This window comes from Protomyctophum bolini (genome assembly GCF_963924005.1).
Source record: "Protomyctophum bolini genome assembly, chromosome: 1".
Taxonomy (NCBI): domain Eukaryota; kingdom Metazoa; phylum Chordata; class Actinopteri; order Myctophiformes; family Myctophidae; genus Protomyctophum; species Protomyctophum bolini.
The window spans coordinates 10,849,450-10,862,761 of record NC_137862.1 but is presented as its reverse complement, the minus strand read 5'-3'; the positions used below and the strand labels follow the sequence as shown (position 1 = coordinate 10,862,761).

At 40.8% G+C, this 13,312-nt stretch overlaps 1 protein-coding gene across 1 annotated transcript; it reads left to right on the top strand.

Annotated features, from left to right (window-relative positions):
- Window positions 1–7,902: 7,902 nt before the first annotated feature.
- On the top strand, window positions 7,903–12,389 carry LOC308329709 (immunoglobulin superfamily containing leucine-rich repeat protein 2-like). Its single transcript, XM_080784206.1, has 2 exons — window positions 7,903–8,085; window positions 9,083–12,389. Exon 2 carries the CDS (start codon window positions 9,092–9,094, stop codon window positions 11,321–11,323), a length of 2,232 nt encoding a protein of 743 aa, XP_080640332.1. The 5' UTR covers window positions 7,903–8,085; window positions 9,083–9,091; the 3' UTR covers window positions 11,324–12,389.
- The last annotated feature ends 923 nt before the right edge of the window (window positions 12,390–13,312 follow it).

Here is a 13,312-nt window from a genome sequence, read left to right as displayed (position 1 = left end):
ACAGCTTGCTGGATGGGAGCTACTGGTGTCTGTTCTCTTGGCTGCCATCTTCTCCCTCGCTCTTGGTAGCCCCCGTACAGATGCATATTACAGATGCATTGTACATGTACAATGACAAATAGCCCAGCGACATCAACGACAATCCTGGAGCCCTGGTAGCCCAATCACTCTGCATTTATCACAGTGATCACAGCGTTTTGCTGGTTTGAATGTGTCTCAGATCCTGTGTCGTCTGTCATCCTTCCCTCTCCTGTCTTTCTCTCTCTGCATGCTAGCTAATTGTTGCGTGGGGCCATGACATCTTCATCACTCACTCACGAAAAACAAAGGGTCTCGACCCTTTGTTTTCGTGATGTTGATCTGAGTGGATAGCGCACCAGAAGTCAGAGCGCGGTGGTTACAAGTAATTTATCATCACTAACACTAACACACTCATTCATTCAATCACGTGTACCTAACCCCCACTGTCTCTCCTCTCTCATCAGACTGCCACACCTGCAGCAGGTTCCCAAATTCCCAGGTTCCCAAATTCTCACCTGCCAGTGCCACAGCCCTATACTGCTGTAAAAGCCAGCCAGCTCAGTGTGAAGACAGATTTAGGGCTCCATTTTCATCACCGCTAAACCCCTTATCCCTAAACTTCTTTGCCTTTTTTTTTTTTTTTTTACTATTTTGCAAAACATTTTTGAATAGTTCAACTAGCCAATCTACATTGCCACGTTGTGAGCTTGTAGACTGGCCATTTTAAGTATTCAAAATTGTTTTGCAAAATAGTAAAAAAAAAAAAGAAAAGGCAAAGAAGTTTAGGGATAATGACGAAAATGGAGCCCTTAGTTTTTTAATGTACTTACTTTAACCTGGAGAGTCTCCTTTTCATTATAACTCCTAGTTAGTTGGTCTTTTCAGTTATGGGAGGCCTGATCCCCCCTACATTAAAACAGGAAGGCAGCGGTGGCCGAACGGTTTGCGGAGCGGTCTTGATATCGGAAGGTTGCTAGTTCGTATCCCCGGACCGGCACGTTAAAATTACCACCGCAGCGCTGAAGTGGTAATTTATAGTAAACACTATTGCACCTCAGTGGTCATTTACCCTGGTCTTTTCTGATTGCCGTGTAACCGCTGCACAAACCACACATTTCAGCTATGGCCCATTTTCACACAGTGATTAACTTCCAGACGGGTGTGTTGACTGTTCTGTAGTCATTTCCAACTAACATTAAGCCTGAGTTATACTTAGTTGCGCGTAAGCTTGTACTGTACATTGGATTGGCTATTTTCAGTGCACGACACAATGCGCATCCAAGTATAACCAAGGCTTCATAAGCGCAGCTCTCTCTGCCACCACGGTGCTGAGGGGGGCCGACGGGGTCACGCAGAGCTTCTAGTTTCTGACCCCTGCCCTCATAGTCTAGGATGCTCAGCGCCGACCTCTGACCGCAAATACCTTTGGTCCTCGAGTTCAAATGCAGACCGTGACCCTGCCATTGACCCCCCCCGCCCCAAGGGGGACTGTTAGAGAGATGGGGGATGGAGGGAATTCTACCTATGCCTTTTGTTGTCCTTCTTTCTCTGTTCACACTAAATAGAAGACAACAGGAAGGGGCAGAAGATATGTAGATAGATATACTGTACAGTATAATAGAAGACTTACAGGCATACATACATTCTACATAGACGACTTTACTGTTTACTGGCTTTAAATATTATATATTAAATATCAAATATCAAATATCAAATATTATTGCATGAAGAAAAAGTGGAATGCCCGCACTTGATATCATTCTGCTCCCCGTCCTTACTCCGCACTTTTTGGGTCCAGCACCGTATTTAAAAACTGGGATGTGCACATCGTTTTCCTCCTTTACATATAGAATTATTGCAATCACCAGCATGTGTGGAGGATCTGTAGAGTAGTGTATTCTAACTGTGATTGTGATTTCACGAGGGGATTTGGAACATACTGATATTATGCAACAGCGTGGGCAAAAGAGTGCGAGAAAGACAAAGTGTAACAGCCTGCGGGGATGGGGACTGTTTTGTTTGTTACACACACCAGCCGAGGTGGCAAGTTAATTGCAATTCAGTTTTTTACTTCTAAAGAAAAGGTGGTCAACTCAAGCTCGTAAACAAACACTGCTGGCGTCTCCAAGTCAAGTTGCACATCAAAGAATATTGAACATATTTGCTCAAACTGACCAACCTGTCCTTTTTGTAAAATAAACTATAAGCTAAATTAAACATATGTTTCCCCCCTGAAACAGATCAATAATTGTTTCTAGATTAGAAAAGTTAATAACATATATAAGATATAACTTTTAATATAAATCATTACTACAACTTTAATAATGATGTTATGTAATCACATGAATCACTTGTTATAGCATAGTAAACTAAAATTCACCTTTTAGCTAAATCTATTCTATAACATATGGGATATTATGTCAGCATAAATGGTGTCATTATGATTATAGAGAGGTTAGGTATCCTAACTGTTGTAAAATAAACATGGGAGTGTTTAGTCCTGCACTATAGCACCAACTGAAATGCTCCTAGAGCAGAGACACAAGCAGAAACCTGTTTCTGCCTAAGAAGAACACATACCGTACCTTTTGCTCTTCAGCCAGTGGAGCCAGACTAGGAGGAGTACAGCCAGCCACCACAGCAAAACAGAACGGCAGCGTTCAGTTCCCAGTGGGCCATACTCACTTTATTACCATAATTAACTTTCATCAGATGGGGCCTTCTCACTTTCATATGTAGGAGCATCTCTAGAGAGAGCCTGTGCAAAAAATATACTATAAAAACATGTAGCACGTTCAGCTCTCATTACTGGAATTCACTCTGGTGTATCGCACAATGAGATTTCAGCTCGAGTGACCGACTGTCTTTCCTTAAAAGAAAAGTGTGACTGAGTCAAAGGGAAGACAACACTGTCCTATTCTAAAGATATTTCCATAATGTATAGGCCACTGTTACCCAATAGGAAAGGGAAATCAGAAATGAGATGTCTAGTATTTCACCATTACTTTTCTATACAGTACATAGCAATAAGGACGTGGTATATTCAGCTATATGTAATTATGCACTGAAATCTAGTCCACACTGCGTGCGCACGCACGCAAGCACGTACGCACACGCTCGCTCACACACACACACACACACACACACACACACACACACACACACACACACACACACACACACACACACACACACATTTGTTTGAATATGGACCCTTCAGGTCATTGCCAGAAAGAGATCATAATTCATAGCAGCTTTTCCCATGCAGCACACATCTGGCCTCTCTATTGTCAGAAAGGTATAGGCCTACATCCCTTTACATGTTTTCATTGGATGGCCCATTGGCCCTATTTCCTTAATCACTTTGTCTGTTTTGAAGCATGTGTCGTTAGGGTATAGGTCAAGTACGCACGCTGCAGTTTCACATATAGAAAAGTGAGGTCATATGATATGCTTGTTCTTCTTTAGGTAGCCCAAGTTGTATTTATTAATTGGAGATAAGTCTGTCTGTCTGTCTGTCTGTCTGTCTGTCTGTCTGTCTGTCTGTCTGTCTGTCTGTCTGTCTGTCTGTCTGTCTGTCTGTCTGTCTGTCTGTCTGTCTGTCTGTCTGTGTGTGTGTGTGTGTGTGTGTGTGTGTATGTGTGTGTGTGTGTGTGGTTGGAGGGGTCAGGAAAGGACTTCCTGAATGATTAAAAATATCTCAACTAGTGAACTTACAGGAAATGAAAACAACAAAAGCATCCAATCAGAGAGAAAAGGTAGCCAGGTTGTTCTCTCTGATTGACGTGTGCTTCTGCCTGCATAATGATGGACTACGAGACCACTTTTCTTCTTCTACTAGAAGGCTCTTAAAATAGCCAATATTGTGTTAACGGGAGTGGGCAGTCCACAACTCTACAGTAAATAGGGCTCTGTTTTAATTTAATCTTGGCCAGTGTACACTAAGCCTAATTGTATATACATTGTTATCTAGCAGAGTATAACTATTCCTTTAATTGCAGTATAATTCTTATTGTATAGTTGTATACTGTTAGCACATGTTTGCAGATCAGCTTGCCACACTAGCATTTCAATGCTTGTACCTTGTGTGGTGACAAAGTCTGATCATTGCATGACCATTAGGCACCTCTGATACCAATACCATCATACCAACATATCAAAATATAAAAGCGAGTAATATATGTACATAATGCATTGCATGCACATTCAATGAAACTCACAGTATTAACACACACAGTATCTGAATGGGCATTGCAATATTTACATTCAAATGACAGAATCACAGCCAGAATTACAGTTGATATTACAAAGATGTGCTGTAAAAATTATATAACACAATATTAAAAATATGTATACAGTAAAACAAAAACATATAGGCCTAGTACACAAAGTGAAAATTGCCCTTTGTGTGTGTGTGTGTGTGTGTGTGTGTGTGTGTGTGTGTGTGTGTGTGTGTGTGTGTGTGTTGGTTGGGGAGGGGGGCGTATTGCTGTTCATTTTCAAACCTGTGTGCAAATTACCATTTTACAGTAACACTGTCAGACTCGGGGTTATTTTAAACTTTGGATTTTGTACTGTGAAGAGAATCTAGATGTGGGATATGGTGACACCAAGTGACAGCGTTACACATTTCATTTGTACTGTAAGCATACTTGTAATGGGATTCGTTAAAAATGTGTTTAGTGTTTAGTCTTTGTGTATCACCCCCCCCCCCCCCCTCCCACACACACACACACACACACACATACTCAAATTGCTCAACGTGCAACTTTTAGCAACCAAGCTGAATTTAATCCATTAGGCCCATAGATAATATTTCTATCATAAAAGTTTACATTAATCACCATTTCTGGGTTAATGGAATTTCTAGTAGATTATTGGATTAGATGTTTCATTTTGTACAACCACCTATTGTCAGCCACTTTGCCATTACGTTTGTGGCCATGCTGCTGTCATTATTGTCCCATATATGTTCAAAGACAAAGGAATGTGTTGTGAATGTGAATAGATTGGCTATTTTAGCTATTTTATTTCAAAATGTCATCAAAAGTGATGGAGACGATGAACAATTTGGCTATAATTACAATTCCAAAATAAGGATGCATGATTGAAAGTGGTTATCACATATCAGTTGTAAGTTTTGACATAATAGGGATTTTGTACTATTTGCATTGTGTAAATTAAATAGTATAGCGTATTTCTAAATCAGGCAGAAGACCAGAATGCTGTAGTTTTCCAAATCACACCAAATTGGTGGAGAAAACTACAGGCTGTGGCTGTGCTGTGCTGAATTAATTATTATTTGTGAAGCTTATATTCTCTTTGGGATTCATAAATGTCAGTAGTATGGAAACTGGTGGAAGATGAACATGGATGGTGTTGAGACAGCTAGTGAAGCAGAAGACAAGGAAACACCATAGGAAGCATCATAGAAGACAAGGAAGCACCATTGCAAGCACCATAGCATAGAAGACAAGGAAAAACCATAGGTAGCACCATAGAAGACAAGGAAACACCATAGGTAGCACCATAGAAGACAAGGAAACACCATAGGTAGCACCATAGAAGACAAGGAAACACCATAGGTAGCACCATAGAAGACAAGGAAACACCATAGCACCATAGAAGACAAGGAAACACCATAGCACCATAGAAGACAAGGAAACACCATAGCACCATAGAAGACAAGGAAACACCATAGGTAGCACCATAGAAGACAAGGAAACACCATAGCACCATAGAAGACAAGGAAACACCATAGCACCATAGAAGACAAGGAAACACCATAGCACCATAGAAGACAAGGAAACACCATAGCACCATAGAAGACAGGGAGGCACCATTGGAAGCACCATAGAAGACAGGGAAGAACCATCGGTAGCACCATAGATGACAGGGAGGCACCATAGGAAGCACAGACAGACAGACAGACTGACTGACTGACTGACTGACTGACTGACTGACTGACTGACTACACAAAGGGTACAGAGAGGACTTGCTTCAAGTCTAATTCATTTTATTGCATGGTGGCGCCATCTAGTGCTGAAGGTTTGTAATGGCATTCCGGCTCAGAACTTGGATTACCCACATTGGTAACCCTTCCTTTTATACAGTTTAATTACCAGTGATTATTTATTACAAATTTAAAAACAAGGTTTTTCTTTAAATTAAATATTTTATGCAATGGCAACAACAACAAAAAACTGTTTAATAAACGTATCAGCTTGGATACGAGGTTCTGCTTCTGCTCCACAAAGTCACAGCTTTCCAGAGAGGATGACAAGAACAGTCCAAAGTCAACATGCAGTGCTCTGTAAGTGTAAGCTAACATTAAAGTACACAACATCTAATGCAGAATTAATAATAACTATAGCTCAATCCCACTACTACAGAACAGAAGATAATACTTTATAAGGCCAGCTGGCTATAGGTATCACAAATTGGTTGAAAGGCACAACCTATGGGCACTATACCTATTTAGCATGCATGAAAGGTTGTACTGGTCTTATGAACATCCTGCATGGTGCTTTCTACATGCATGGGGAGCGTGATTATTGCATGGCACGACAATTTTATGACAGCTCATTGTCCGCTTCAAGTGTTTGTGTAGGTATAGCTCAACTCAATGTAATGTAATTCCATGTATTTGTAACTTACTGTATAAGTTATGAACACATGATAGAGATAAATGGGCCCTTGCAGCAGGCCCTTTCACTTTAAACAGACAATAATGTCATGTAGATACCGGTATGTTAATGTCTGATAATATATAATATATAATGTCTTGTTGGGACTTGGTAGCGATTTAAGGTCCTATTAACAAACATTACTTAACTGTTAATAAGACACTTGTTAACAATATTATTCTCAAAGTTTAACAATATGAACCAATATGATTATTATTTTCCTCTATGCCATACATAATGTAATGTAATGTGCATTTCGGATGTTCAGAACAATAGTGCCATCTACAGTCGAAATCGAGTATGACATGCTACTGTATGAAGTCCTATGTTTTTCTGTTACATTTATTTTTAATACCGTTTACGTTGCCGCAAAGCTTATGTGGTGTATTTGTATTCTTGTTACTCAGCCTATGAGAGCAATGGACTTCAAACTGCCTTGCTGGTTTTCTCATTGGAGAGACAATAATCATGGCTTATTCATCATCATCATCATCATCAGCCATTAGGTTATGCCAGGCCTGCTGACTCATGTCTAGGCTTAGGTGCTGTGAGGCCTAAATTAAGTAAACTTCTTTTTTGATTCTGCTTGAGCCTGGAGAGATATGGGAGAGGGCAGGTCACCTCCTCCTCAGTAACCTGCTATAGCTCTAGCTGTCACTGTGGTGTGTGACAGACAGTCTGTCCCTTTTGCACTCTTGAATAGGTCATCATGACCAATCATGAACATCATGGTCAAAACTCATTGTATGCAACTGCAAGTAGCCTATTCTTTTTTGGGGTTTTTTAAGCATGCTGAAATTTTTTCTTTATTATTTCATCCAACTTTAAATAAATAACATTTTGAGCAGAAATACTGTTAAACTAAAATAAATAACACTTAGAGTAGGCCTATATGATGTCGTTTCCTTATCACTCCAAGTAGCCTATATAGGCTACTGTAGCTTAAACTCAAAACTGCTATCTATAGTCCAGGGCTTATTACACCAAGGCAATACTATAGGTTACTCCAATACCTTGGGCCTGAATTGGGACGGATGGAACTATACTAGAACACATGGTTGTTATATGGGTTGTGTCACTTTAAAGACACGGCAGTCTCATGGAATGGGAGGGGATGACAACTCACTGTCTGTGACTGTCGAGATACACATGATGCAGCTATATTTACAACCACATCATCTTCTGGGAAGTTTTCAGGAGAGGAGGGTTCGCAGGTTTTAAACATGTAGGATATAATTTGTAAGCTACGTATTATTTGCAAATCAGAGCACCTACTAGCTTGGTTTGGCGAGACGTAGACTGTGTAGACATAAAGGATTTATCTTAAGACGTGAGGATTTCTCCTGAGGAAAACATAAAAAGGAAACACTCACTGCTGGTAAGACGTTACAGATAGTTTGTGAAGTAGCCTAGTCTGTCGTTTCCATCAAGGTATATTTGCTCAAAGTGCGTAGGCTACCTGACCGTGACCTCCAAGAAAAATATTTCAGCAACGTCATAATAATAATGTCTTCCTTCCTTTATAATATAAATATAGGCTAACATTCGTTTCTACTGACCTATTACTAAATAGTAAGTGCATTGGCTTTCAGCACCGATAAATGCCTATAGTGTATGCATGCAGAGTTGCAGACCATCAAGGACAGGGCAAGAAATGCTGCTGCGTAGTTTGAAAATGCGACGCAAGTGATGGAGACACAGCTGTTTGTCATCACTACCACTGAGATAATAATTCGACTAGCCTCCTCATCAGGTCAGGATTAGTCTCTCAAGACAGACTGTTGCCTGTTTCCCCGAATATTTGACGATGGGATTCTCAGATTGGGTCAGGATAAACGTGAAAATATGTTTGCATATACACTACAGTAAATAGCTTTGAGCAAAAAATATAATAATAATAATAATAATACTTTGAAAAGCATGATGTTCCCGGAAGCTCATTGCTTGCCTGGGAGTCTGGGACTATTAAGCAAAGTATACATTTAATGTGATTAAAAAAGGTTCAAACAGGCATATACTGGACAAATACCATAGAATTAATGGATGTATTAATTTGTTAATGTGATCAAATAAATTCTAGGGATCTAATTATGTACATTATGCATTTGTTTTGTTTCAGTTTTTTGTTTGTTTGTTATACATGTATGTTCTTCAATCTTCACATTTTAATTTCTTGTTAATATGTAACAAAATGTAATAAGGATAGGCATTAAGCTATACACAAGCCTATACCTTTTCGATCAGGTTAAAAGAAAAACATATATTCTTGTAATGTCTTTAATATTGAACATTTTATATTTATTCATTAACTTCCTGTATTACAGACACAAAGCTGCATTGAAACTGTTTTCATTGACTCTGTCTCTTTTTTGCAGGTGTAGGAAATGGCAACCTCACGCATCCTCATCACGCTATGCATTGCCATGGTCATTGGCACTGGTCAGGGATGCCCCGAACTCTGTTCCTGCTCAGACAAATATGGACGTCATTTTGCTGAATGCTCTTATAAACACTTGACTGAAATCCCTGACAGGTTGCCGACCAATGTCACTATTTTGAGCCTCTCTGCCAACCAGATCACTATGATCACGCTGGGATGTTTCGAAAATGTCACCCAAGTGACTTCCCTTTGGATGGCCAATAATGCCATCGTTTCCATCGAGGAGGGCTCCCTCACACCCTTGGTTAACCTGCGTAACTTTGACATCAGCTACAATCAGATCGTAGACTTCCCCTGGGAGGATCTCCAGAACCTCACATCTCTGCAGCTACTTAAGATGAACCACAATGAGATAGTCAGTCTGCCAAGGGATGCCTTCTCCAGCCTCAAAGACTTAAGGTCTCTCCGGCTTAATAATAACAGGTTCGTCACAGTCGCCCAGGGAGCGTTTGATGGGTTGATATCCCTGTCACATCTGCAGCTCTATGACAACCCATTTGCGTGCATCTGCTCCATGGACTGGCTGAGGGACTGGATCCTGAAGACCACCATCTCCGTCCCGGAGCAGAATTTCATCACATGTGCGAGCCCGCCACGACTTAAAGGGTCAATTATTGTGAAATTACCCGAATCAAAGTGCATGAGCCCTAATGTTACAATAATATCTGAGCCAAACATTCATAATACAACCCTTCATGAGGATGCCGTGTTGATCTTGACGTGTGACTTCAAGGGAAACCCCAAACCAGCGGTCATATGGAAAATTCACTCACAGAGTCAGAAGAGAGACTTAGCTTTACTTTCTGAAGAGGATGACTCGGCAGAATCAGCTGAGGCCTTACTGGACAATGACCCATTTCAAGTTTTTAGTAACGGAACTCTTGTCATATTACACCTCAGTAAGAAAGACAGTGGAAATTATAGCTGCTCAGCGACAAATGAATTTGGTAAAGCTGAGGAAATTGTCTCTTTGCAGGTGATGGCTTTACCACAGCCCACACTTGTAAAGACAGTAACCGAGGTGCCCATTTTTACTAAGATCCTCCCATCTATACAACCAGTAGCTAAAACATCTATTTTCCAAACTTTTCATATACCTAATTTGGAAAGGAAAGGTATTGTCAATGTTGTTCCCCCTTTTCCACCCGTCCTTCCATCCGTACAACAGCCTGTTGCTAAAACATCTATTTTCCATACTTTTCATCTGCCTATTCTGGAAAGTAAAGATAACAACATTGATCCCTCTTTTCCGCCCGTTACTGAGATAGACACTGAGCATTATAAGCTGGCACCAACTCTCCCACCGTATGCTAGCAAATGTGGTTTGACCCCCAACACCCAATACATTTCTAACCACGCATTCAACGGTAGCCTGGACGATGTCAAGCAGTACACATTTGACTTTGGCGTTATCGCCTTAGACGTGTCCGAAACAGAGGCGAGAGTGCGCATCAACCCACTGCTCATACCCAAAGTCAAGGCCAGCAGCCACCATGCCACCTCAGATGGCTTCCAGAACAACGATCCAGAGCCTCATGAGCCATCCGAGGGATCCAAAACACCTGACGCGTCCTTGTATCTGTGCATTACCGCTGACCGCAAACACTCCGCTGTCCAGTGGTCCACCATTGAAGATGGCCTCAACACATATCTTTTTCAGGGTTTACGTCCTGGTACCAACTATTCTCTCTGTCTCACGTATGGAAGTCATGACTGCGAGGTCCGTGTCCTTTTCGCCACCAGGAGAAGGGTACCCAACTTATTGATCATCATCTCAGTCAGCATATGCCTCCTGACTGTGTCCACCGTGCCTCTCCTCGGGGCAACATGCTTCCACTTGGTGTACAAATACCGCAGCAAGACCTACAAGCTGATCATGAAGGCCAAGGATCAGTATCACGTTGAGAGGAAGCTCACCACCCGCTTCCACACAACGCCGTGCACAGAGTCTCAGAGGAATATAAATGGTAGCGAGCTAGGGGAGGCTGAGTCAGAGAGTAGGGATGGGGAGAAAGAGGGCGACACAGAGGGAAGTGCAGTGACAGAGTCATTCACACTGTCACAGTACAGGGGGAACATTGATGACTGTGAAGAAGGCTCTGAATACAGTGATAGGTTACCGCTAGGAGCCGAGGCAGTGAATATCACAAGTAACTACAAATATCCAAATCACTGATCTAAATGCTTTGCACTGTCATAAACTTGCCAGTTGCCACTCAAGCTTATACTGCATTATGGTGCAAGTCTTTACTTTCACATTGTAGGTATGTAGTGGCTGCACGTGCAAGTCCAGCAAGTGTTAGAAGTATAAGCTGCAATTTTAGATCGCCAGCAATGTGAAGCAACTAATGGTAAGAGACATGGTTAAATGGATGTCATGCAAGGAGTAGTTCAAACTGCCCTGAGAAAAGAAAGAGTGGAAACCTACCATCCTACCTAGAATGATAGAATCCTACCTATCATTTAAAAGTATTCAAATTTGATTGTTTATGAACAAAGTGTTGTTTAAAGAATCAATAGGGTCTGTAGTTGAGTGGAGTTCTTTGTCAAAGTGCACGTCCTTTGAAAATAATTGTGAAGCTAAAAGCAGAATCTCAATGGGTCTTCTTAATACACTGACACCGAGGCGCGTTAAGCCCTTGACTCTGCCCACCCCCGGGGGAAGTTGTGATTTGCTCTTGTTCACTGCAATGCATTTTCAAAACAATATTGCGCAGAGTAGTGATTATCAAACGTATTTGCAATGCCATACGTTGAAAGATCTGTTGCCCGTGGACAAGGCACGCTACCTCCGCAAGTTAGATGTTATCGGCATAGATGTTTGTTTGTATGTGATTAAGGATTGGACCAAGTTGCATTGGCAACCATAGAAAATTCTTACCCCGGGCTAAAACCGGATGTGACGTTTTTGGGCGTTCCTGTCTTGCTCGGTGTCAGTGTATAGTGCTCTCTATCAAGCTCGTAACATGTAGCTACACTGTAGGTCAGAGTTACAATATTATCCATGTTAACTCTGACAAGGAAAGAATCTTGAACAGGTTTCAGTGTTGTTCTGTGATATACTGTACCTGCATGCTGTATTGAGTATTTCAAGGTGTACGTCAGTATTCAAATTGTGGAACCTTGCCGCTGTCTCCACACTACAGTAATTCTGTCAACATTGTGTGATCCTCAATGTCAGGTCATTGTATTTTGTGATAAAGGTGTAATGTATTTATTTAAATATTCTCACTAGACACTTTCCCAAGATAATGTGCCTCAATCAATAAATCTAAGCTTTCCCAAAGAAATACTTCTTTAGTTTGACTCTTTCTCTCTCTCTCTCTCTCTCTCTAGACAACAGGAAAATAAATATTGATGCTTGAGTAACCAAAGAATGGTTAGAAATAACTGTATCAGACATTGTGAAGAGTGCATAAATGAAAGCAGGGCAACAATGTGTCTAGTTCATGTAATGCCTAGGTCATTACAACACAGAAAATGTTGAAATATATGGAATATCAAAGGAAACTGGAAAACGAATTTAATGATCAAATAAAGTTAAGTGTTTTGTAGTATAGCTACTTGAGTGAGTAGCATGCAAATAGGCCAATATGACTCGAACACTTAGTTAGTTAGTTAGTTAGCTAGTTAGTTTGTATACTGAGTACTGACTAAAGTTATATACCACATCACACATATTGTCCAAAAAGAGTTGATCATGAGAACTGAGGAAAAAGTATTCAATTTATCTAAAAACTGTTCCATAAAAGAAAGTAAAGTAACATACATATCAGATCTCTTTAGACTAGCGCAGTGCCCGTTTGAGGCATGGAATGGGAATACAAGAGAACTGGGCACTTTTGCAAATCTGTATGTATCTTTTATTTCATATTAACACACCAAGAAGCATCTTTTTCAATTTGTACAATGTCTTTGTTTCATTGTACAGAGAGAAAGGGAAATGAGGGAAGAGAGAGTACAGGATTGCATGACAATACAGTCATGATGAGCCATATTTGAAACTGTGATGCCACGCACGGATCTGTGCATGACGTCGTATAAGCTGTCGTAAAAAGACTGGTAGAGCAATAAGCATCCTTTGATATGGGATCTCAGATCTCTGGAGTGGCTGCAGTGTCAGCGGCTGCTATGCTGCCGTCCTCCTCCTTGGGGCTGATCTCAG